Genomic DNA, 22,061 nt, shown 5'->3' on the forward strand with positions numbered 1-22,061 from the left:
TATGCTGTTGTGCATGTCCTACGTGGCATATATGGAGGCTTCTCAAGCAGAGGGTCACCTAGGCACTTCCCCCCGACTGTACCATGTACAAAACTGGCAGGTTCATTCATATCCTTCAGGGAGAGAGAAACATTTGAGCATGAAAGTATTAAAGTAAAGTGGATGCATTTAGGCAGGATAAAAACAAGGTAAGTTGATGTTATATTCCATTTCACTCACGATCCAGAGGCCATCAAATTTCATAGTAGTCTGATAGAAATCCATGATTTCTTGATGCCACCACTTTGCCGTTGCATTACGGAAGAAGTCAGGGAAGGCAGTGAAGGCCCTGTAGAGCTGAGAAGACATGGTCACTAGGTAATGAATTGCGAAAAGTTAGCAGGTTTCAATGCGTCGTCGTAACTCGTCAAAATGTGCACATGCTCTATACCACTTCCCGTTTACTCATATGCAACAATACACAGTACAGTGGAACCTGTGGGAGGTGAAAACTCCAAAAGTTAAATGATGAACCACGCTTTATTTGAAAAATATGCCTCAGCGTAAAATAAAACATTTGTGACATCACAAAAGAAGTCGTCACCTCACCTGAAGTTATAAAGTGGGGATCTCAAACCTCCCTGCCATTTGCTCCTACTAGAATCAGTGACGATATGCTCTTTATGGTCTGTTCACGCTGAACGGGTTAGGTGCAGCTGGATGGCATCAGCATGCCATCCATCCATTTTCCGAACCGCTTGATCCTCACAAGGGTCACGGGGGGTGCTGGAGCCTATCCCAGCCGTCTTCGGGCAGTAGGCGGGGGACACCCTGAATCAGTTGCCAGCCAATCGCAGGGCACACAGAGACGAACAACCATCCACGCTCACACTCACACCTAGGGACAATTTAGAGCGTCCAATCAGCCTGCCATGCATGTTTTTGGAATGTGGGAGGAAACCGGAGCACCCGGAGAAAACCCACGCAGGCCCGGGGAGAACATGCAAACTCCACACAGGGAGGCCGGAGCTGGAATCGAACCCGGTACCTCTGCACTGTGAAGCCGACGTGCTAACCACTGGACTACCGGGCCGCTCAGGCATCAGTATGTTTTACTTAAAATATTGCCTGTATTGGCAATGAAAGTATTCTGAAGACATTAATTCACATTATATTATTCCGATGAGAAAAACATGTTTTGGAAATGAGAACAACCGTATTGTGTCTGACTTTGAATGTTCCACATTCAAAAATAAATACCCAGTATGCTGATTCTCTTTTAATTATACCTCTACTTGGGTGTCCCAGTCCAAAGACTCATTTACTGTGACGTTTGGGTAATCTGGCCAAACCTGCAAGGCAATAATGCCATTGACATCAATACATGTGTGCATACAGTACATACCGTATATAGAGAGAGTATATTTGCATTTTTTTCATTTCTGTACGGCTATTCAGGCCAACTTACCTTTCCCCACACAATGTCATCACTAAGTGTTTTGGGCCATTTAATGAAGACATCGGCTGCATTACCCCTCTCAAATGCAGGGTAATCAGTCTCATTGCCTGAAATGGCTGGGTCCTGGAATTAAAAAAAAACGGCAACATCATATATCCAAAAAAGCAATGGTACAGTATGTACTGTATGTATGTACTTATTTTTTCCATCAACAGATGCATTTTGTATATAGTTATATATGGTTTTCCTTTGTCCATTTGGATGCGTTAACCAGAATTTCAAATTTGGGGATTACCAGAATGAAGATGAACCTCATGCCCTCTTTCCTCATGGCATCAACCAGGGAAGGTAGACCAGCAAACTCTGGGTCCAGGACAAAGTCCAGCTGCCGATCCATGTAATCAATGTCCGCATACTGCACGTCCTGGAGATTCCAGTTCGAAAAAAAATTAACAATCATCAAACTATGATTATTCTCTTTTAATTAAGTCGGATCTAATTTCAGGATATCACTGTGCTTCAACGTAGAAGTGCATTTTAAAATATGCATGGATACTTTCCATTAGACTGAATATCTATCACATTATTGTTGAATGCTTACACTGATAAGAAATAGCGAATACTGTATACTATTTCTCTGAGATGCTCGGTCACTAATGAACATACTGATATTGAATGCACAATATCTGAAATGTCTTGTGTTATAAAACTCAATAAAATTCATTTGGGAAACAAAACTTTGCTTTAAAAAAAAAATCCTACCGAGCAGCACAGGTTTGCGAGTTTGCGCGCACGTAGCAAAATTTTGTTTTTGCATCTGGGGGCTTTCACGGACGCAAACGGTGGCATAGGACAACTCTTGCCACTCGGCTTAAGATGGGAGTCACTTCTCAAATAAGAGGCCATGTCTTTCATTATGACGTGCTCAATAGAGACACAGGTGTTATGAAAAGGTGTCTGTGATTAACTTTATTTGAGTTGACACCACCATGAGTCACCGTAGACATTCTGACCACAATTTACTCTGCCTGCAGAGATGGCATCTTGTAGTCAATCTTAAAGTGAAAGTTTTGCTACATTTTTTTTTTTACCATATATGCCAGGTTATCTTTACAATTGGGTAAAGATATGCCCCAGGCAATGGTATGAAGAAATACAGTATACCACACGTTTCATCTAAAATGTTTTATATTTTAAATGTGTACTCGTGCATGGGTCTCGAAGGACTTACGTAGGGAATACCTGCGGCCCTCATTTGTGTGTATAGATCTGCTATTTCCTTGTCATTAGCATATCCATAGCGACAGAGTTGAAATCCAAGGGACCAATAAGCAGGTAGAACAGGTCTTCCAATCAGCTGTTACGAAAAAAAGCAAACAAGGAAGTCAAAACATTTTAGTAGAAAAAAACGTTATGGAAAACGTGTGTGTGTGTGTGTGTGTGTGTGTGTGTGCAAGAGAGAGAGCGAGAGAGCGAGAGAGAGAGAGAAACACACACACACACAAACACACACACGGAGTGTGTTTAGACTGTCCAAATGAGGGAGTGCAATGAAGCGAAAAACTTCCAGCTGCTGCAGTCCATCAACGGAGGCCCAGGGCCAGACAGGACACACACACACGCACACACACACATTCAGGCTCAAAACACAATTTCAAATGTGACTGTCAAATACACACACACATACATACATACATATATATGTATGTATGTATACATATATATATATATATATATATATATATAAACAAACAAACAAATCAGGGAAGTAAGAAGACTTACAGCAGTGTACTGCTGCACCACATTCTCAGGTGTAGGTCCCAGGACCATGTAGAAATCCAGAATGCCTCCCACAGTTCGATAGGTTAAAGCTGGGGTAGGCTGAAAAGTCACATCTGTGTTGGAAGAAAGCAAGATTTGGTTGTTGTTGTTTTTTATTTTTTTAGCATGTTCTATTATTTTGCCCTGTGTGTAAGTCTTGGTTTTGCTCGCCTGGGTATGATGAGAGCATGAAAAGCAAAGAGGAACGGCACATGAAAAGCAAATACATGAATTGTATACATTTACATAGTTACATTTTATTCACAATTAATGAGCGAGTGCAGTCGTTAATGTGTGTGTGTGTGTGTGTGTGTGTACTCATTCTCGGTGTGGTACATTATACTAAAAGACAAGACCAGCTGAATTCTATTATATAATGCAGTGAATTACTTTTACATTTTCATGAAAAGAGGAAATCACATTTACCCCTATTGTTTTAACCAATTGGAGTTTGTGTGTGTGTGTTATAATATGTCCATCCATATGCCACAAGTCCTCGTTTGGGTAATGGGTGAGCTGGCACATATCCCACCTGAATTTGGATGAGAGGTCGCCCTTGACTGGTTGCCAGCCAATCGCAGGGCACAAATAGACAATCACTTTCACACCTCTAAGGCAGTCCAGGATAACATGGATGTTATTGGAATGTGAGAGGACGCTGGAATAACGGACAAAAATCCCGGAGAGCACAGGGAGAACATGGATGCACACTTCAAACAGGCGTGAGTCAGCATTCCAAGACCAAACCTCTTGGTTGTATCGCAGGCATGGAACACACTAATTCACTGTGCTGTTTATTCTAATAATATGCAATTATTTTGAAAATATATTTTTTTCCAAACATGAGTTTGTGATTCTTTTTTTTTTTTAACTCACATAAATTTGCACAACTGTAGAACTGAGGAAAAGGCAATAACTAATTAATATTTGAGCTTCGCTCCGAAAAGAATGCTTGCAAGGCGATTGATTAGCAATGCTAATTGGGCTCGTGCTTCCACAAGCGTGATTTAAGACTGACCTATAAATCCGCCGTCAACTTTGACATGAGAGCAAACAAACTCAAGTAAATACTTAAGATTCCTAAATCTAAAGTATGGCTGTATACAACAGCATGTTTGTTTTTAGCTGCAGAATGGCGGTGTCTGTTGCTCTTGGCTATAAATAGATTTTAATGTGGGGATAAACAGAATCAAGAAATGCTCGTTGAGTTGCATTGAGCTTTTAGAAGGCTTCCTGTCATGCACGATAAAATATTCCATTAATATTAATACCAACAGTAAATGCCCACTGCATCCATGTCAAGGCTTATGCTGACATAATGTGTTTCATCAAGCGTGTGTTTGGTTATGTGTGTGTGTGTGCGCGCACGCGCTCGCTTGTACGTGCAAGTTATTTCCTCTCACCCATTGCATTGCTATTTAGCAGCAGCACACCATGAGCATCATTCGTGGTCTCGAGGCCCATATAGAATGGGTGAACTCCGTAGCAGTTCATCTTGTACTGTAATAAAGAGAACACAATCAAGTTTGGGATTTTTATTTTTAATTGCTGTGTTGTTTGCATGTTTGTCCAAGAGCATTTCTGTCAATTTTTTTTTTTTTTTAGTCAGGGTAAAAGCAGTGCTAATTGTAAAATGTGGAATTTTCAGACTTGCAGACCCAGTTGAACATTACCATCAGGCTATGAAACAAGATGGATTGGGCAACAGGGGACGCAGTGATTTGCGAGAGACAGGAAATCTGCCACTTTGAGATGTCAACATCTCTGACAAAAGCTCACGGGCATGTCAGACTTCATCAGCTTCCTACTCTACTGGTACCTAACGGAGCTGTTAAAAATGTGTGTGTGTGTGTGTGTGTGTGTGTGTGTGTGAGATTACATGTAGGGTAGGCCTGGGTTTGCGTGGGTGTGTATTGCGTTGCCATCTGTTTGACATAACTCAAGAAGAAGGAAAAAGGGTTTTTTTTGCTAATGCAGTGACGTCTACAATCACTGTAAGCAACTTGTGTTGACACAGCCACACCGCTGGTATCACATGATGACCTTACAGGGCACATCTTGGGTTGAAAATGATTTGGGTTGAAAATATTTAGTATTTAATTAATCGACACCAACCCCTTTGTTAACCCATTTGGTGATGTGGATGGACATCCTATTGTTTGCAATCTTTGGCTCGAGGTAAAGATATATTGTTCTTTATCCGATCGAAAACAACAACAAGCTACCCCAACTACAAGATATGGTGTTTGTACTATGTGAAAGATGTTATCATCTTAAGATGATAAAATGCAGCTTTCTGTAAGATACTTACACCAGGAGGCTGGTCTTTGGCGAACATACCCCAGGTGTGATAGTTCAGGTCATGTTTATATGTTAAATGTTCCGTCTCGCCAAAGCCAAAGACATACTCTGATGACAGAAGTGTTGATATTTGAATAAACATGTCGGAGAAGGTAAAACCTGGCACCGAGGAGTCCCAACTGAGATAAAGTGACAGAGACATCAATCAGAGGCATTATTGTCAGTTATTCACATCACAATGTTGAACACAACACAGTTAACGCCCAAGGAAGTCATTGTTCATTTTCAGATGGATTCATTAGCAACATTTCAGCTGGCACAAAATAATTAGAAAGGTCACAAAATATGCACATGAGTTGCTATATTTTTTGAGCGCTGCAAATATTCCATGTTGTTCTTAGCTGCAAGGCACCGCCCCTAAGTTTTTGTTTTTGTTGTTTTGCTTCTGAATCCGATGGCACTAAACTGGAGTTGCTGAGCTTTTTACGAAAATCACAGTGTACCAGAAGATTTCCTCATATGCATTGAGCAAGAACATATGCATATTTGTTCATTGCACGCTATTGGCAGGTTTTTACGTGGTATCACGATTTTTTTACATGATAATTTTCACATTTTTGCAATGATCGCATTTTCACATAATTTTTACATTTTTGCATGATAGTTTTCACGGTTTCACATGATGTTTCATGTTTTTACATGAGAGCTTTCACATTTTACATGATACTCATGAGATTTTAACATGATAACTTTCACCTTTTTACATAAGAATTACGTTTTTACATAAGTTTTGTATTTTGTTTTGGTTTGTTTTTCCTGGTGTGGCAGCAATATGCTTCCGGACTGATTGGATTGGATTGGATAAACTTTATTGTCAAATGTACTTTATGTAAAACATACAGCACAGATGAAATTTCTTCCCTCTCAACACAAAACAAGAGGATCCGCTGCCTGTGTCCGCGCCGCCATCAAAAAAATGACAAAATTATGCTGACTTCAGTGAGTCACACTCAACGATGGTGTGAGTGTGAAGAATTGACTCTCATTGACTGGTAGCAACCAGTCCAGGGAGGGTTACTTTGATGTCTTATATGTTTCAAAATAGTCACAAAAATGCAAATCCGTATCATTTATAACATACACTAATTGGTAGGATTCACCGTAAGTAAATTGAGCCGATCCGGCTAGTCTGAAACAACTCTGCTTTCACTTGCACTCACATCACGGTCCCTGTGCTTTTCCGGATGACCTGGATGCCAAATGGATCACTTTTATAAAGGACCTTGTAAAGCCGTGTGTCCTCATTAGTCTCGGGAACAGGTGGGACAGACAGCGGAACTGGAACCTCATAACGAGCTGTGGCTGGGTCCCAGATCTGGACAGAAGGGCATATTAGTACATGTGTGGCGACCACACAGGATGGTCGTGCTGGTGGAAACAAAAATGATTCGGTATAGGACAAAATGCTATTAACTGATGAACTAAATCGTCAAAAATACTCAAACAAGAGGGCCCGTTGTAGTTCCGTTCAATGGTATTCTGAGGGAACGAAGTTGTCCAATTCAGCTATATATACACAGTATAATATACCAGTTGATTTCAATCGGCCGTGTTCACGTATACTTCAGGATGGTAAAATACTGTACATGAAAGGTGACATGGCACATGGACAAATAAACAGACCTTGAACTGCAGCATGTTACCGCTGTGGTAGGTGACCTGAACATGGAGGTCATCTATGTCAGGTGACTCAGAGCGGCTCCTGCTCTGGTACCTTTTGTTCCGAGTGATTTGGAACCAAATGCCAGACATGGTATGCTCATTTATTCTGACGTGGTATCCGTGGTCTTTCGGATAGAAGCACCAGGGAACTCGTTCAATGTTGCTTTGCTGATTAAGAAGAAAGCAGATTTTAAACTTGAGAATGGAAAGATGAGTTGCGATGGGTCATTTTCTCCTAACCTTCCAGATGCAGCCTCGGGCCTTGCACTTTGCCTCATCTGCATGCTCCTCAGGGTGGCAGTCGAAGCGCTGGTACTCCTCTTGCGGCACCTCCCAACGCACGAGATACGTCTCCCCCAGAGTTAAAGACAGGTTTCGTAAGACCAGGACCTGCATTTGAGTGGGAATTGCAAGTGGCAATATTATGCGAAAAGTTGTCATTGTCGGCACTGCAATTGAATGGCAAACAATCTACACAGTCGTCTGCCTTTCAATCACAATCTGGGGAGTTACAGGTTCCAGTATTCCCACAGCCCTGAACCCGGTAAGATTTTTATTTTATTTTTTTGAATGAGCCTCATGCCGCCGATACATTTACAGATCGTCTCATCACATCTGACCGATGAATTTACCGCACACGTGACAGTGGACCAATGAAACTGTCTGAGGTCACGCTTAAACTTGCTTTGCTATCAGTCATGACGATTTACATAGCCTTGTATTCAAAACACTGAACTCTTTCTGCAAGTTTTTTTTCACACGCCGAAATACAGGCATTAAGGAGCATCTCAATTACCCTAACAACCACATTAGGAAATAAAAATAAACATGCACGTTTTCCCATTATGCAGCGTATCTAAGTGCACCACATTTCTTTTGTTTTCTATTCAGTAAAACACCGCTGAGAACAAAGGTAGAGTCGAATGAGGCCAATTCTTCTGTACGGCAAAGCTTTGTACAGACAGGCTTCCTTGAGACTAACGGATGTGCTTGATGTTGTTTGTGCTCCCAATTAAGACGCATCTGTTAATTTCCAAAGCTGCTTTAACGGCCTCTATGGGGAACTGAGTCACAACAAATCTTGGGGGAGCTCTACAGTCACAGTCCCGCGCTCAAGTTTCTTGATCTGTTTGCTCCACATTAGTCATGTTCCTCACAATCTGTCCTTGTCTTTTGAAGTCATATTCCCATTATTAAACGGAGTCAAAATATTTGACGGGGAACATCCAAGCGCAGAAGTTCAGTTGGGAAATACCATACAGGCAAGATTCAAAATTTAAAGCAAGAAACTGGAGCGAAAGACACAAAACGCAGTGAAGGTGTCATGAGATGACAATTCAGCTCTATTTAACTAAAGGTGAATGCAGCAGATTCCGGCCGGGGAATATTCGTTGAGCTTGAACAATTAGAGTTTAGAACATTTTTTGTCCTCAACTACCAGATAATGACGGCGTAAAATTTGATAAATGCATACTGTGTTTGACCAGAAAAACCTTGAGCATGAAAAATAAACACGTTTCTGTATGGAGGGCAACGACCGACAATATTGGTTAACTGGGTGTTTTCTCATTTTATAGACTCTTGTCTTGTGGCCTTATAACTCATAACCCCGTTCGCACATGAAAGGGTTGTTGCTCTTAGTCATTTTTTTTCCCCTGCCTCTTTTTATATAAACACCCGCCCACCGTAAATTGTTCCCATTTCTCACACTTAGTGGCTAACCTTGAAATGGTACAGCCAATACTGTTAAGTCATCCACCTCGCATTTCTCCTGCATCGGCGCAACACTTAACTCACCCACTGAATTCATCAAATATTTTTTTAAATTGAAAGTAAGCCATAAATAAAAGCTGTGTCAAATACTGTCTGCGCAAAATTATAATAATACTTGGCAGAAGTGCATACTGTATGTGTAGAATACACAGCACTGCGTGCCATTTTTATATTTCTGTAACCGGGCAACATTCATCAGCATCAAATGGCTGCAGGAGCGCAAATAAAGCAGCAGCTCATTGAACGTTAATAATACGGCGCATACGTATGTGAATGAGGATGAATATGAATAGACAGTACCTCCTTGGCTGCATCATACTCGATGCTGGAATCTGGAACACTTGTCGTCGAGTTTTCATGCGATCCAGAGTCCACGTGTGTCACGGAGGCAGACGAAGGAGGATGGGGAACGCCTAAGATTGTGATGTTCTCAAAATGTAGGTTGTTGGGATCCCTGTAGCCAGCATGCATCACCTGCATGGTCAGCAACCCCTGTGAAGCAGAAAAACCAGAGCGTGATTGACGTCAAGCCAAGTCCTCCGGCCATGATTGCTTTTATTTCATAACTGGACAAAAGGCCCACTGCACACACAAACCGTTTTCGTTGCTATGCCTGGAAAATTGACACCCGTCATCTTGAGCAGAATAACTATCATCAGTCACCAGGAATATACTCGTTTTGAACTTTGAATTCGATGAGATGGAGAGTAAGGGCTGGATTGACAAGAAAACAGGTAGGCAGGGGAGACTTACATAGAGAACTGTGAATTTGTAGTGGATGTAGTTGCCTTTTTTAAGCGTGTCTGTGAAAAGAAAAGAAAAAAAATAGAACAGATGTTGAAATTTTTCACAGTGATTTGACAGAGCCGGCGTTCTGTCACACCGAGTGACTGACCTTCATTTATTCATCTGTGTGAGCAGAATGTTTAAGCAGTTCTGGTATGAGCATTTTCATTTTGTAAGTTGCACATCCCTAATGGAAAAGCGGTATCCATTTATCAATCAAAGTAAAACAGTCACTGAAATAGTCATTGACCTTTACATGAGTGAGTACACGTTACCATCATCCTTTCAATACATATTGTAAGATTTGGATTTTCTCAGCGACTCACAGGGTCAGTTGATAGTTCAAGTATGAATAAAACGATACACAAAAGCACTTAAAGCTGACAGAAAATGCCTGACGAACGGTAAAGTGACATTAAGTGGTTGGCCGTGCTCATATTTGGAGCAACGTGAACACCGTTTGAGTAACATTACCTCTGGAATCTCCATCATCCCAGAATAACTCCCCAGCGGCTTGGGCTCGGTCGTCGAGAGCAATGATCAGACCCATTGGATTGCGTCGACTGTACATCAAAATAGGACGGCAACAACATTCACATTCATTATTGAATATGCAATAGAGTCTCGGGACATTCAGTTCCATCTTTATATTCCATTGCAAACAAACATGCATTCATCTTTACCGTTAAATCTGTCGTAGCTAAATGTAGAAGACGTTTTGGATATGTCCTCTTTTTTTTTTTGTTAGCATTCCAATGCAAGATATGTCAGATGAATAATTCAGTTGTGTGGGGAACCAGAGGGCCTTGCCAAGCCTTCAGATGACGAAAATTGATTAAAAGGCACCTCCATGTTAATATGTACGGTATAGCATATTGTCTGGATCCCTTTTTTTCCCCTCCACTTTTAGGCATAAACGATGGAGTAGTTTTTTGCAAGTGTCACCAAGGGAACAGGGTGATTAGTGCACGCCAGATCTCCCTCTCCCTGCAGCATCTCCCGGCATTCCCAAGAGAGATAATCTGACGATGATGTTCAGGTTTGCCACGGGTATTCTTTTAGTTCGACATCATGGAGCGCTCAATGCGTTGGTGACTGACTGACCCCTAATTCCATGGGAATGTCACCTTTTCCCAATCACAAAGACTGACAAATGGTCATTGGTCTTTCCGGGACAAACAGCATGATCAAAATCGTCCAATGCCTGGGCAATTTGTAGTTTCACTTTGGGCCTTGCCGAGAATTTGTAATTGACAATCTCAGGGCTATAGATGAGGCTTTCCAAGCTCCATCTTTTCGACTCCCTGCTGAATTCTTCAGTCAAGATAAGCAGCTTTCTCTTGGTTTAAGACGTGGACCCCAATTGCCCTTATTGGGCATGGGGGCTCTCAAGACCGCCCACAGACACACCGCAGGGGCTTTTGCTTCAATTTGAAGTGTTTTTCGGAGTCTGTACCTGTACGTGGTGGTGACAGCTGGTTTCTGCGTGGGGAGAACTGCGCCACCTCTTATGTGTAAACCAAGCTTGTCACCCGGTAGATGCAGCTGAAGGTTTTGTCTGCGCACTGCCAATGGCTTCATCTGATTGATAAAACAAGAGAATACGTTATATACGGATTGTCTTGAAGCCGATCTGAAGTTCCATACTAGTAGGACACTCGATAATTTTTCTTTGCATACAAATGTCGCCTCCTTTTATTAAAAAGCTTTTTGAAGAGTCCTCTTCAGTTGCTCTCACTCTCTCATTGCTGCCGAGGCCTGGATAGTGCACACTTCATTTCTGATCTCCTGAGGCCTGAACTTTTATAGCAGGCCAAAACAATTTAAAAGGATCTTCTCTCAATCTCATTTTATTCACCGCCCTATTCTAGGTTCTGTTCTCCTCTCATGTGATGCTCTAATTTTCTTTTTGCTGTGTTCCCACTGAGGTGTGTGCCATTTTATGCAGTGCAGTGCTATGGCTGTGTGTGTGTGTGTGTGTGTGTGTCTGCAGTTGGCTTATCCACACTGACAAAAAAAAAAAAAGTCCTTGGAATGTTCTCAATTGAAACATATAGACTATCGCCTGTGATTGAAATGTGGTAAACTGTTCAATCAATGTAGAACCTGATCAAATCAAGTACTCCCCCCGCCACCCCTCTCTTCTTTTTCCACTCATATTGTGGCTTCTCATTTCACTTCATGTATGTCATTTTCTCTGTTAGTCCGGGACTCCTAACTAGATAGCCACAAGGGAACCAGGTCAAAGAAACCAGCAATGACATCTGCAACAACATTTAATCATCCATCAGATCAGGCGGCCTCTTTACAATTCCACTGTGATGTCCAAAATAAGATCTCAGAGGGACTCAACGCTTCTTTTATCTCTCTGTGGGGAAGACGGTCTCGCCATTCTCGTCGGCACACCAACTACCACTTCATCATTGTCTCCAGTCTTACGCCGTCTTACCTCTTGTCTCCCAATCTCTGACAAACAACTTCAAACATGGACGTCCACGTGAAAGTGTGTTCGTGGTGTCTGCTAATGCCTCTAATACTCATAAACCCCATCTGCAATCATTCTCTCGAGCACTACATTTAGCATTTCATTGCACCTGTAGAATTGAAGCTTTCTCGCACTACAAATTAATCCAGGAGTGATGCAGCAGCAAAGAATCCAGTTTAGCCTATTCGTGATCCCTTTCCCCCGTCGAGACAGCTTATGATATTTAGTCTTTGTTAAGGCTGTATCAAGGAGATGCTAATTGAGCTCCATTGACATTTGTGAATCGCTTGTTTTTTTGACCTGGATTACACCATACCGGATGATCATGTCTTCACAGAGGCTTAAATCGTGTAATTGCTGTGCCCGTCCGTCTACATACAAGGTATTCCAAATGAGTATGCTTATGTATGTAAGAATAACAAACACATGTTTGAATATTTCGATTACTTTTCTCCTGTCTATTTCCATCACTGATATCGATCTCAGTCAGATTTCATTTTTAGTTTCCAAGATGAGCCTAATTATAAATACTGGAGGCTTTTTATTTTTCATGTTGTCAAGCTAATCACAGTTTTTATCTATACTGTGGAAGAAAACAATAGCTATTTGAGGATATGTTAAGTGAGGCAAATTAACCGTATTAAGAAAGTAGCTGTTTAAAAAAAAAAAAAAAAAAAATCACTGGTGAACACCGATCAGAATTTGTAGCAGCTGATGTCTTTGAAGTATCTCGATGGAGGATCCAAAGGCTTGCAGTCATACATAAAGTAGTATTTTGGCCACCCTTAAACAATCTAACAGGGGAAAACTTTTGCAGTGGGATCAAAAGTACATGCAAAATGAAATATTTATTGCTCTATGAATCAAGTTGTATATATTTTTAAGAGCATGATGATTGATGCATTAGATTACATTAAAAGAATTCTAGTAAATAATCTCTCCAAAAAAAAACGTATGTTGAATTCATTCGATCATCGGAAAGGTGAGGTAGAGTACAATAGAAATTGTATTTCAAAATGTCTTACCGTCTCGTAGTCATACCACAATGCATCCGGGATATATGCATTCAACATAACCACACCCTGGAAAAAAAAAAAGTGGTTGTCATGCATAAGCAAATTTCAGTTTCAACCTTGATCTATTTTTATCTTTTCTTCCATTCACAATTTCGGGGTCTGAATTATAGAGAGCAAAGAGTAATTCCTGAAACTTAAACTTGCTGCCCGTCTGGTGATAATAATCTTAAAAGCTGTGAGGGTAGACACTAAAGTACAGCACAAGGGAATCGTTTTCAAAATGTTCACATCCTGGGACATCATTATCTCAGATAAGTCGCTTTAAACATTTTGTTGTGTGACTTCCACACAGCATCTTGTGACATTTCAGTCTACAGCACTAAAATGCAACTCGTGATGGGAAAGACCACATCAAGTGACACATGTCGACAATTTTTTGATGGTTCAAGATCGCCGACAGACAAGAGCAATCAATAGAAGAGCACCAGGCCTTTGATAGCGTTGTAAGATCATGGCTCTTACTGACAGAGAGGAAGGCAGTACAGTACACAGAGAGCATTGAATGAAGGAGACACCCCAACCCACCAAATTATTAATAACAGGAGGTCAGTGGTGTTGAGTCACTGTGCCAATCAAAAGCATGTCATGTGTCATCTCTTTAGCAGCATGTTGGATGTTTTTTTTTCCACTGAAGACCAGACAATAAAAAGATGAAGCTACATTATACAGTCTTAATATTGTAAACAGGGGTACAATTTCATTTTATAGATCCATAACAAAACAATAACCACATAAAAGGCATGATCAGCAAGGACCCATATTGACGTAGGCATAAACAAATTTGAAAGAAGTATTGTCAAGTGCAATTATTATTAAATGTAATTGTTACAAGACAACACACAGCATCTATTGTGTTGGACTGCAATATTGATGCTTGAATTTCTAACATTCACAATGAGTTGGTGGGGCAACGCTTATGAAAGATGAACATTTAATCCAGGTCACAAGGTTTCCTGGTCGCCTCGCTTACATTCCCAAAATAAGCAACCACAGGGTAGACCACAATTCATTTTTTGTCTCAAGACTTGTCAAAATTAACAGTGGCAAAGAATAAAAACTGAAGTGGAAAATAACGGCGTGGCCGGTGGCCAGAGGGGGTGATGGGAAGCAAGTCAATAGATCAACCCTGTTTTCCACAAAGTTACTGCAAGGTTACTGCAGCTACTGATCTGAAGGGTGGTGCTCGAGCATCATTAGAGCAATGAGCAGGCAGATGGACGGAATGATGAACGAAGAAAGACAGTGAATTAAAGTTAATGTAGGATAGAAAATGAAGGGTTAACAGAAAAGAGGTGGGGATTAGGTCTTTCATGACTTCGTCCTCAGTGCTCTACCGGCAACCAAGATTTTATTACGACCTTTTGCATTGGCAGCCTCCCTGATCGAAAAACAGTTTAGTGGCTGAGCCCCTGACAGGTGTAAAATACACCGGCCCATTACGATGACGCCCCGCAGAGAGATAAAGGAGAGGATGGTCTGTCACTGCAAATTTTTGCAGTCACTGCCTATTGTTACTTCAACATTTGAAGACAGTGGCAGCTACTCTGCTGGCCTCCCTGTGAGATGCAAAGATGCCGGACGTGAGAATTGATAATCAACGGCAACATTTTCCATGATAGTAAGCATGTGGGTTTTCCAGCTGGACAACTTCCTGTTAAAGAACTCGCCAAAAGGTTTTATCGTAATGTATTTGAGTCCATGAAATAAAATACCTCCACACCATAATTAAATGAAAGTTTAAGCTTCAGCTGCCCTAAATTAACATATTTTTTCCCTTGATGTTCCAAGTGTCCTTTTGACCCCTCCCCCAAAAAGTCAATCCATTTATCAATAATAGATCGACAATGAGTTAAAATGTGGATATTTCAGTTTGTGTGCCCCTAAATTTTCTCCTTCCTGTTCCTAAGTTTAGGGTTATTAATTAGCCTTCTACTAAAAAAAGTTGTCTGGAGCCCTGATATATATATATATATATATATATATATATCCATCCATCCATCCATTTTCCGAACCGCTTGATCCTCACTAGGGTCGCGGGGGGTGCTGGAGCCTATCCCAGCCATCTCTGGGCAGTAGGCGGGGGACACCCTGAATCAGTTGCCAGCCAATCGCAGGGCACACAGGGACGAACAACCATCCACGCCCACACTCACACCTAGGGACAATTTAGAGCGTCCAATCAGCCTGACATGCATGTTTTTTTGGAATGTGGGAGGAAACCGGAGCACCCGGAGAAAACCCACGCAGGCCCGGGGAGAACATGCAAACTCCACACAGGGAGGCCGGAGCTGGAATCGAACCCGGTACCTCTGCACTGTGAAGCCGACGTGCTAACCACTGGACTACCGGGCCGCCCTATATATATATATATATATGGCGGATTTTTCACATATTATGTTTTTGTTAAGTGAAATCCATACCGACAATAGATAGATAGATGGCATATCCTCAACTTTTCTGCGACCACACCGATTGAAATAACTTGATACACCTTTGAATCCAATTTACTTTCCACCAATCCATAATTAACAAGGGGCCATGCTAAAGTGCTCATTAATCAGGCCACACGACCGCAATCTATGCACATACAGATGCCCGTACAGCGCAGCGCCGTACAGGAAACTTACCACTTGCACATTACTCTGCGCACTCGCACACACACTTCCATCTACACTTCTAATCTGCTTGTAATGAGGTCAGTGCTCTCATTAGAGCTTAGAGAAAAGAGGGAGAGTATGAAAGAGGAAGAAAGAGGGATGAGTGGAGGGGAGGGCAACAAAGCAAATCCCGTGTCATGTTTTCCCAGTGGAGGTCAATGTGTGTGTGTGCATGTGAGAGAGAGAGAGAGAGAGATGAACTGGTCATCCAATCTGTATGGCACATATGGCATTAAAAATGTCTCATTTGAAGTCTCAAGGGTTCAGTGGTTGTCGTGAACGGCCCAGAGACGTGTGGTTGCGCAATTGTTTGCTGAGTGTGTTGACTAACCGGGTCCAGCACAGGAGTGATGAGCAGGTGTTTGCCCCAGAGAAACTGACGATCCACACCCCAGGTGGCACTGTCGGAGTAAAACCTAAGAAGCAACAGTGAACAATGAAATATCAGTAACGCAACAAATTGCACGGAGATATTCTACAATAGAACGCTGTGAAATTCTATGAAGATATGTGCCAGTCCCTGAACGATTAAATAATGTTTTCCTCAGAACTGGATGTACAAGAATGGTGGAAAACATTAAAAATTATTAGAAGAACGTGTTCTTGGATTAAAAACTAATAGGGGCGGGAGGAGGAGGGGGGGTGGGGCGAAATTCACAACTGAAAAATGAAGACGCTATTATACAGGTGATATATCGTGACTGCATTTGTGTTTTGAAATGAATGCATAAATTAATATGAATATACGTATTCTTCTGAATGAAACATTGTACATTTCCTGGAAGTCCCATTTGTGTGTTGTGGGAGTCACAATCTTCAAAATGACTTACTCATGCATGAGGGGACGCACCACGGTCTCCCCTGTGGTGCTGGCTTTGAAGAAAAGTGTGTAGAGGTACGGCAGCAGTGTGTAACGAATCCTCAGGTAGTGTTTGGAGCTCTCCACCAGAGCTGAGCTTGGCCCGTATGCTGCTGGATCCTGAGGCTGCAGACAACATCAATTACTCAAACTGGATTTGATGAGCGAGGACCTCACTTCCCCTCTGATTTGTTTTAGGGGAAGCACATGCATGTACCTACAAGTCAGCCTCGCTAGTTGCACAACATTTCTCACATTTACAAACGACACAGCTTGTTTTCATTTCCTGAAATGTTGGGGGGTAAAAAAAAAAAGAGTGGTGATCAGTTGACAGCTCCGCCCCTCTCTTCACCCGAGTGTCCAAAACATGCGGCCGCAAATCCGATGATAGAACCACAAAGTCAATCATCGAACTGCGGCCAAGGGTGGCCTGGTGCCAAGTGCACATATGGACACCCTTACAGGTATGTTTGAACAAATGATTTCCAAATTCAGCAGATCTCCTCCGTGAATGAATAATTGGTTGTTTTTAGGGATAAAAACTATTGTCAATCAATTTGACAACCTCTTCCACTATTTCTGTCCCGAGTACTTAATTCTCTTCCGCAGGAAAACATTTCATTCTGTGTGATATACAGTATACATGTCAAATGGATCTTTTAATAAAACAAGAAAAGTGCAAACATGACTCAAGCGCACTCTACCCTGTAGCCCTGGGCATTGTGGTTGCGGCTGAATGGATAGAAAGCTCCCACTTGCATCCAGCGACGGCATAATTCTTCACTTGAGTCATCAAAAAATCCACAGATGTCAGCTCCAATCTGAAACGTATGAACGCATTAAATGTCAAATCTTTATTCTTGATTAGTCTTGCGATAAAACAGCATCCGTAATGTTCTGGTTAGGGCCGGAGGTATTTGGACATAGTCCATCACAACGAAGTAGACATAAAACCGTCACCTACTTATTGGCATTGACCATTAAGGTGCCTCAATTTTGAATGATTTGCCAAAATAATAACCGCATTATACTTCAGGGAATGCAGGCAGACCGGTAACGAAGAATAACTTTCATCTCAGTATGCAGCATCACAAAAGCACACAAGAAAATAAAAATATAATATTTCATTGCAAATCATTTGTGGTTGTGCAAACTCATTCAGAACTGCACCGCATTGTGTCTCTTGGTGTCAGCTCAGTTTTTGACAGACAATAGATGAGGACTGTGATCATTTATTCGCATTGATTACACAATGCAAGTCTCTCCGAAAATGACTTTCAAAGGCCACTTTGAGACTGCTTGAGTTCTATTTTTTTACTATTGGCCAGATTTTACAATAAAACCACCTGGTGGAATCGATCAAAATCCATTCTCTCTCTTATTTTCCTTACATGTATCGTGTGTGTATACATACAGATGAATCTTAAATTTAAATGACACATTCATACCGTGACATCGTTGGCTATATTTGAGACTGTGTTAACTTTGTGTGTGTGTCACCAGACCCATCACCACGGGTGGGCCAAAGAGATCCATGCCCACCCACCAAGATTCCTTTAACCCTTATGAATGCACTTTCTTGATGATTTTTGCAAAAATTGGCATGATCAGATGCAATATTTGATCTCAGCGCAACATGACTTCAACTGCATCAAAATGCCTTCCACTACCACAGTCTTGCCCTGGAAAATGCTGAAATGTTTGACAAGGTTCTCTCCACAGTGGCCCCCACCACTTATTTTCTGGACCCTATACCAAATTCGCTTTATGGACTGTTCTGAGAAGAGCTTCTAAACATTATAAATGTCACTCTTCAGATGGGCACCTGCCCTACTGCCTTCGAAAAACTTTGGTAAGCAGGTGGTATCCGGTCATCGTATCCAATGTCAACTCGGACCTAAACAATCATAATAGCATGTTGATCTTAAGTGAAAGTTCAGAACTCACATATGGAATTCCAAATAGACCGAATTCTAGCATGCCAGGGATTGCCCATTTGATGTCGTTCCAGTTGGCAGCATTATCCCCCAGCCAATGACCTGAATATTTCCCCACACCTGGAAAGGACGAGCGGGTCAGCATCAGACTACGGTTGCCACCAAACACATGCTGCAGAGCCCTGAGGTTAACAGAGAGAAAAAGCATAGAGGTCAAAGATAATGGCTAATGAAATAAGACATTTAGGACAGGTGGTGCGGTTGCATACACAGCCAGAGATTGTCAATGTTGACACAAAGGTATCTACATCATGTTTTTCTCTTGAAGGAAGTCAAAGCAGAATTGTTTTACTCAAAGATTCAGAATGCTTATGATGTAACTGGACAATTGTTTCATTCAGCGGTTTTCTGCTTTCACCAAGCCAAATATGAAAAACTGTTGATAAATTGATTCTAATGATTTGTATCCGTCCTCACGAGGCTGCGATTTGGACATTCTGGTGCCCATTGTTGTTGATGTAAAGCCAAAAGGAAAAGTATTGCTCTCATTAATTTTCAACGATAATCAGTACCCCATCAAAACGTACATTCATACTATTTTTGTAATTCGACGGTGTATTTTGATGCGAATTCCTCATTGCTCTCAAAGGATGTCAGCCAGTTGGCTTCCAAAGTAACCAGTTGGCAAAATACAAACATTGATTCTGCACTCACTTTTCAGTCGCCAGCACCATGGAGTAGCCATAGAGACTGTGAACATCATAGTGGTTCCCCCAGGCTTGCTTGGCATCCATACACAGAGTCTTACTATACATCACCTCATCCTGAATATCTGGGGGAGGGAGAGATGATAGCGGTGATGGACAGGAATGGATTCAAATGGTGAGCCTGTTTACATAATCATACTAATCTACTAACTGAGCGTGATGGCCCGAAATGGTTTTTTTCCCCCCCGGTACATGATTTGAGTCCATTATTAATTTTTTGTACATTTGTCATGACACAAAACTCAAATCTCCTGTTATTTTCTGTTAATTTTCTTGTCTTGTTGAACATGGAATGAATTTGGGATACCTAGACAAGTCACTTGAGTAACTATTGTTGTTCCTACTACTGAGAAGACGCGGTCAACCAGAATAAGAACAATGAAGATTGTATTTAACGGGTACACAGGGCAGACAAGAAAAAAAAGTCAGTGTATTGGGGATTCATGTAAGTGTGTCGATCAGATTTTGCATAAAATGGTCGTTACCCTACACAGCACACCGCATTACATTGTTTACATGATCACTTGAGTAATCGGATGTAAAGGGTGAAAATGACTCAGGAGACTGGCGCTCGAAATACTTAAATGCAGTAGATTGCTGTAGAGACATTGGATGGGTGGATGGGAGAATGTCCCTTACTTGGAGTGTAGGGAGGATAGTTCAAGTTGTTATCAGCACAGCCCTTAGTTGATCCTTTCTTGAAGTTTGCCACTTCATTCATGTCCTGCAACGGGATGAGTCACACTGATGAATCGCTCTACCTTTTAACCGTGTTTGTGGATGACACACAAATTTAAATAGTTTTCCCGCATTGGGATGCAAATCGGTTGTGAAAAGAGCAAGTTATGACTTATTTTCAGAGTTTAATTACCTTAATTTTAAATTGCTTTTAACATTCAATTACTTCATGCAGAATTTTCAAACTCACTATCCAGAGGGCATCATGTTTAATCTCCTGGGAGAATCTCTTATACTCATCAGTCCACCAGTCAATGCAGTTTTGGCTGGTGTAGTCTGGAAATACGGTTTCTCCCGGCCAAACCTGGAAAGGACAGAGAGAGTGTTGAGTAAACAGCAACAGTCTTACAAACAAGAGCGGGGAAACAGCATAACAACTCTCAAAATAGTTTTAAAAAATGATGTCGTAGAACCTGAGGAAAAAAAATTGTTGAGAGGAAAAAAATCGATAAAGTATTAGAGCTCTCAAGATGTGACCATGTAATCTGAGTCAGTCGGTATGTCGTATCAGGAAAAATGATCCACTAAGAATGAAAGCGATTCTACTTTTTGGTCTCTGTTGCTGCGAATTGATGCGAGAGAAATTTCCATGCGGACAGAAGGAATCCCAAGGTTGGTTCACTTCACCCTGACTTACTTCACCGCTAAAGTAAGTCGTTAGAAGCCTTGAATCATAGCATTAAATATGGCCAGTGCGCCAACACACACACACACACACACACACACGCTATTTTACTTTTCGGGCAGATGTTTCTGGCAGGTGGTCAGAACTGCAAGGTTGTTTGGTGCTCGCTACTTGTTTGAAATCTGCGCTTCCTCCCTTTTCCTGTATTTTTTTTTCCCCAACCAAATCTGTTCGCTTTTGTAGCTCCATCCATCTGTGTCCTTTTCTACTGCTTGTCTATAGTGCTATAATATTGCAAGTTTAAAGAGGTATATTTTCTTTCTGGGGGGGTTGCGGGGGGGGGGGGGGGGTTACAAAGTAGGAGGAAGTTGCACTTTTAATAATGAGTGAATGTCAACTCTCACACACAAACCTAAGTGCAATAGAAGTCTACAGTATGTGCGTGTCATAGAAAGAATTTAAACGTGTTATTAGTGTACTCATTTATTATCGTAGTTCCCATGCAACAATGCTTTGACTCACTTTGTAGGCCCTCAGACTCACATTTTTTTTCCTATGTTTGAAATCAAAACTCACACTTGGGGCTTCAACCTCCCCTCAGTTCTGCCCTTGGTAAATTGGGTCTAATCGAAATACTTGCTTTGGCACATTGGCACACCTAACAGTCAGAGATGGTGGTGAAGGTGAGACGTGGTTCATTTGCATGAGACATGACAGTAATAACTGCGTAATAACTAAGTAAAACAAAAAAGTTGATTTAATGATAAATCATTTATAATTTCCGAAACAATGCAGTTTTTCTTCAGTGTTTTTTTAAAGTCAAATGATTACCGAATTAGGACACACATTTGAATGAAAATAAACAAGAGTCTCTAATATTCACATGTTTAATAACACTTGAAAGTCATGAACTAACAGAAGCTATGTCATTAAAGAACTAGAGGCACAGTTTTTCAGTGTTGTCTTGCTCTCTCTCTCTCTCTCTCTCTCTCTCTCTCTCTCTCTCTGCTTAATCTGCGATGCAGTAATGCAGAACATTTTAAGATTAAATCCTAATGTGGAATCAATGCATATGT

At 41.3% G+C, this 22,061-nt stretch overlaps 1 protein-coding gene across 1 annotated transcript in view; it reads right to left on the reverse strand.

Moving 5' to 3' along the window:
* The window catches only part of si (sucrase-isomaltase), a 45,495-nt gene that overhangs the window by 14,083 nt on the left and 9,351 nt on the right, over nucleotides 1–22,061 (reverse strand). The window contains exons 12-35 of the mRNA XM_086125083.1: nucleotides 20,551–20,664; nucleotides 20,262–20,346; nucleotides 19,570–19,687; nucleotides 18,866–19,037; nucleotides 17,623–17,739; nucleotides 16,890–17,044; nucleotides 16,391–16,475; nucleotides 13,352–13,408; nucleotides 11,298–11,422; nucleotides 10,316–10,404; nucleotides 9,809–9,858; nucleotides 9,356–9,547; nucleotides 7,523–7,672; nucleotides 7,244–7,450; nucleotides 6,781–6,935; nucleotides 5,571–5,739; nucleotides 4,663–4,759; nucleotides 3,221–3,333; nucleotides 2,670–2,795; nucleotides 1,734–1,862; nucleotides 1,448–1,561; nucleotides 1,269–1,331; nucleotides 220–336; nucleotides 23–113 (exon numbers count right to left, since the gene is read on the reverse strand). Of these exons, the coding sequence (XP_085981209.1) occupies nucleotides 23–113; nucleotides 220–336; nucleotides 1,269–1,331; nucleotides 1,448–1,561; nucleotides 1,734–1,862; nucleotides 2,670–2,795; nucleotides 3,221–3,333; nucleotides 4,663–4,759; nucleotides 5,571–5,739; nucleotides 6,781–6,935; nucleotides 7,244–7,450; nucleotides 7,523–7,672; nucleotides 9,356–9,547; nucleotides 9,809–9,858; nucleotides 10,316–10,404; nucleotides 11,298–11,422; nucleotides 13,352–13,408; nucleotides 16,391–16,475; nucleotides 16,890–17,044; nucleotides 17,623–17,739; nucleotides 18,866–19,037; nucleotides 19,570–19,687; nucleotides 20,262–20,346; nucleotides 20,551–20,664 (2,890 nt within the window). The remainder of the gene's footprint in view (nucleotides 1–22; nucleotides 114–219; nucleotides 337–1,268; nucleotides 1,332–1,447; nucleotides 1,562–1,733; nucleotides 1,863–2,669; nucleotides 2,796–3,220; nucleotides 3,334–4,662; nucleotides 4,760–5,570; nucleotides 5,740–6,780; nucleotides 6,936–7,243; nucleotides 7,451–7,522; nucleotides 7,673–9,355; nucleotides 9,548–9,808; nucleotides 9,859–10,315; nucleotides 10,405–11,297; nucleotides 11,423–13,351; nucleotides 13,409–16,390; nucleotides 16,476–16,889; nucleotides 17,045–17,622; nucleotides 17,740–18,865; nucleotides 19,038–19,569; nucleotides 19,688–20,261; nucleotides 20,347–20,550; nucleotides 20,665–22,061) is intronic.

This window comes from Hippocampus guttulatus, chromosome 12 (genome assembly GCF_054856545.1).
Source record: "Hippocampus guttulatus isolate MCC_2025c chromosome 12, RoL_Hgut_1.0, whole genome shotgun sequence".
In the NCBI taxonomy this organism is placed as follows: Eukaryota; Metazoa; Chordata; class Actinopteri; order Syngnathiformes; family Syngnathidae; genus Hippocampus; species Hippocampus guttulatus.